General features: G+C 43.5%; 1 protein-coding gene across 1 annotated transcript in view; it reads right to left on the bottom strand.

Moving 5' to 3' along the window:
* The window catches only part of RAD51 (RAD51 recombinase), a 39,011-nt gene that overhangs the window by 18,744 nt on the left and 16,751 nt on the right, over nt 1-3,516 (bottom strand). Inside the window, exon 5 of the mRNA XM_003791822.3 lies at nt 1,614-1,708. Coding sequence (XP_003791870.1) covers nt 1,614-1,708 — 95 coding nt within the window. The remainder of the gene's footprint in view (nt 1-1,613; nt 1,709-3,516) is intronic.

Raw genomic sequence — 3,516 nt, 5'->3', positions numbered from 1 at the left:
AAAAAAAAAAAAAAACACTAAGAATGGACACCCTGTCTTGTTCCTGATCTTAGGAGGAAGGCATTCCAAATTTTAGCATTAAGTATGATAGCTATAGGTTTCCAGGCATCTGGTAAATGTCCTATCCATTATTGAGAGTGAGATGCTAAAGTCTCTATTACTAAAAGTGAGATATTTGTCCCCAAACTTTATTGAATTGTCTATTTTCCCCCTTCAATTCCACCATTCTTTTTTTGAGACAGAGTCTCACTTATTGCCCTCAGTAGTGTCACAGCTCACAGCAACCTCCAACTCCTGGGCTTAGACAATTCTACTGCCTCAGTGTCCTGAGTAGCTGGGACTACAGGCACCTGCCACAATACCTGGCTATTTTTTGTTGCAATTTGGCTGGAGCCGGGTTTGAACCCACCACCCTCAGTATATGGAGCTGGCACCCTACCCACTGAGCCACAGGTGCCGCCCAATTCCACTAGTTTTTGTTATACCTATTCTGGAGCCCTATTGTTCAGTGTGTATATGTTTACAATTATTATATCTTCCCAATTAACTGATCTTTTAATTATAAAATGTTTCTTTTGGTCCCATGTAATGTATTTTGTCTGTTATTAGTATAGCCACTCACTATTTGCATGGAGTACCTTTTTCCATCATTTTCTTCGAGGGGGGGGGATGGAGGGTGGCAAATTACAGCTATCTGGGCTCAGCGCCTGTGGCTCAAGTGGTTAAGGTCCTAGCCACATACACTTAAGGTGGCAGGTTCGAATTTAGCCCGGACCCGCCAAAACAACAATGACGGCTGCAACCAAAAAATAGCCAGGCATTGTGGTGGACGCTTGTGGTCTCAGGTACTTGGGAGGCTGAGGCAGGAGACTCACTTGAGTCCTGGAGTTGGAAGTTGCTGTGAGCTGTGATGCCACAGCACTTTACCCAGGGGGATAGCTTGAGGCTCTGTCTCAAAAAAATACTACAGCTGTCTGTTTTAATAAAATCTTTTATATTTTCTTTTTATTTTAAAAACAAATCTAAGATTTATTCTGTAACATTTGGATTCAGTCAAAAGGCTGTACTTTAGGACCTAGAAGGTCACAGGTTCCCCACCCTCTGAAGTTTTTCCCTGGAAAACAATGGAACATATTTATTTTTTTTAGAGACAGAGTCTCACTTTACTGCCCTCAGTAGTAAAGTGCCATGGTGTCACCAGCCCACAGCAACCTCCAACTCCTGGGCTTAGGCGATTCTCTTGCCTCAGCCTCCCGAGTAGCTGGGATTATAGGCACCCACCACAATGCCCAGCTATTTTTTTTTTGTTGCAGTTTGGCTGGGACCAGGCTTGAACCCATCACCCTCAGTATATGGGGCCAGCACCCACTCACTGAGCTACAGGCGCTGTCCCTGGATCTTATTTTTTAATTCAATCTGAAAGCAACTCATGGATTGTTGACTAAAGAATGCCTTTTTCCACTAAGGAAGGTCATTGTTATGAATCACAGAATACAACTTTGGAATGTGGAATAATAAAACAGACATTCAGCCAAACTATTTCCCAGTTATTTCCCTGGAAAATAACTATAGTGACAGACGCAGCCATATTCTCGTCTAATCCAGTAACCTACCTCTCAGCCACTGCTAGCAGGCGTTCTGGCCTAAAGGTACCCTCAGTGTCAATGTACATGGCCTTTCCTTCACCTCCACCTCGGTCAATTGGAAGCTACAGAGAACAAAAAACATTGGAAATGACCACTCTATTTCTGATAAAGTTGACCAAGTTCCCCATGACATCTCTATAATTCCTCCCAACCACAATAAGGCAAAGGGAAGAAAACACCTTAAAATGACAATGAGAGGTAGGGAGGAGGCATTCTCTTCTGATGGAAATATATAGCTAGTCTTGTCAGAATTGGAATGCTCAGAAATATAGTCCAAAGTAGGGTATAAAATTATATGACTGCACTAAGATTGATCCATTAAAGAAATATATTTACCTTATCTTTATTTATTTATTTTTGAGACAGAGTCTCAAGCTGTTGCCCTAGGTAGAGTGCTATGACATCATAGCTCACAATAACCTGAAACTCCTGGGCTTAACTGATTTCTCTTGCCTCAACCTCCCAAATAGCTAGAAATATAGGTACCTGTCACAATGCCCAGCTATTTTTTGGTTATAGTTGTCATTGTTGTTTGTAAGGCTTGGCTGGATTTGAACCGGCCAACTCCAGTGTATGTGGCTGGTGCCCTAGGCACTTGTGCTATAGCCACCGAGCCATTTACCTTATCTTTAATAAGGGACCTTAACCCAAAACTCAATTAATTTCACCATGTCTAGACCAAACTTAAACTTCTTTTATTGAACAGAGTTCACTCATGAAGGTTACAAAAGGGGCTTATTGGTCAAGCATGGGGGCTCATGCCTGTAATCCTGGCACTCTGGGGAAGCTGAGATGGGTGGATTGCTCTAGCTTAGGTGTTCCAGACCAGCCTGAGGAAGCGCTAGATCTTGTCTCTAAAAATTAGCTGGGCGTTGTGGCAGGTACCTGTAGTCCCAGCTACTTGGGAGACTTTGTCAAGAGGATTGTTTGTGCCCACAGGTTTGAGGCTGCTGTGAGCTATGATGCCACAGTACTCTACCCAGGGCAACAAAGTGAGACTCTGTCTCAAAAAAAGGGTGCGTGGGCGGGGCTTATTAATGACTCAGAAAAATCTATATTCTATAGCATATTTAAAGTATGAGCAAGAGGCTGGGTGTCGTTGATCATGCCTGTAATCCTAGCATTCTGGGGGGCCCAGGTGGAAGGATAGCTTGAGCTCATGAGCCTAAGACCAGACTGAGCAAGAGTGAGACCCCCACCTCCACTAAAAATTAGCCAAGCACTGTACTGGGTATCTGTAGTCCCAGCTACTCAGCAAACTGAGGCAGGAGGAGTGCCTAAACTCAAGAGTTTTGAGATTATTGTAAGTTAGGCTGATGCCATGGCACTCTACTGGGTGACACAGAGCAAGACTATCAGGAGAGTGGGGAAAGGTGGGGGAAAGGCGGGGAGAGGGGGCGGGGGAAGAAAGGGGAAGAGAGGGGGAAGAAAGGGGAAGGGGGGGAAAGAGGGGAAGGGAAGATAGAGGAGACGAGAAGGAAAATCATCTCCTGAGCCACTGAGGAAAATCTCTGCTTTAGGCTATCCATTCTATATCGAATACATTTGAATCTTATGAATTTTAAGTGAATGATGCTAAAGAGTAATTTCTACTCTAGAAATCTACTTTGGAGACATGATTCACCTTTAAATCCCCTAGAACACTTTACATTAAAGGACTGGTACCACCAATTCTTCTTTCCTTTCCTATCTTTTGAGAATTTTTTTTTTTTAGAATTACTAAAAAATTAAATGTTTACAATGAAAAGTCAAACAAGGCTCAGTGCCTGTGGCTCAAGCAGCTAAGGCGTCAGTCACATGCACCTAAGGTGGCGGGTTCAAATCCCCAGCCCGGGCCCGCCAAGCAACAATGATAGCTGCAACCAAAAAA

Source organism: Otolemur garnettii, unplaced genomic scaffold, assembly GCF_000181295.1.
Source record: "Otolemur garnettii isolate 467f Iridium unplaced genomic scaffold, OtoGar3 scaffold00050, whole genome shotgun sequence".
NCBI lineage: Eukaryota > Metazoa > Chordata > Mammalia > Primates > Galagidae > Otolemur > Otolemur garnettii.
The sequence above is the reverse complement of the archived record's forward strand: the minus strand, read 5'-3'. Positions and strand labels throughout refer to the sequence as shown.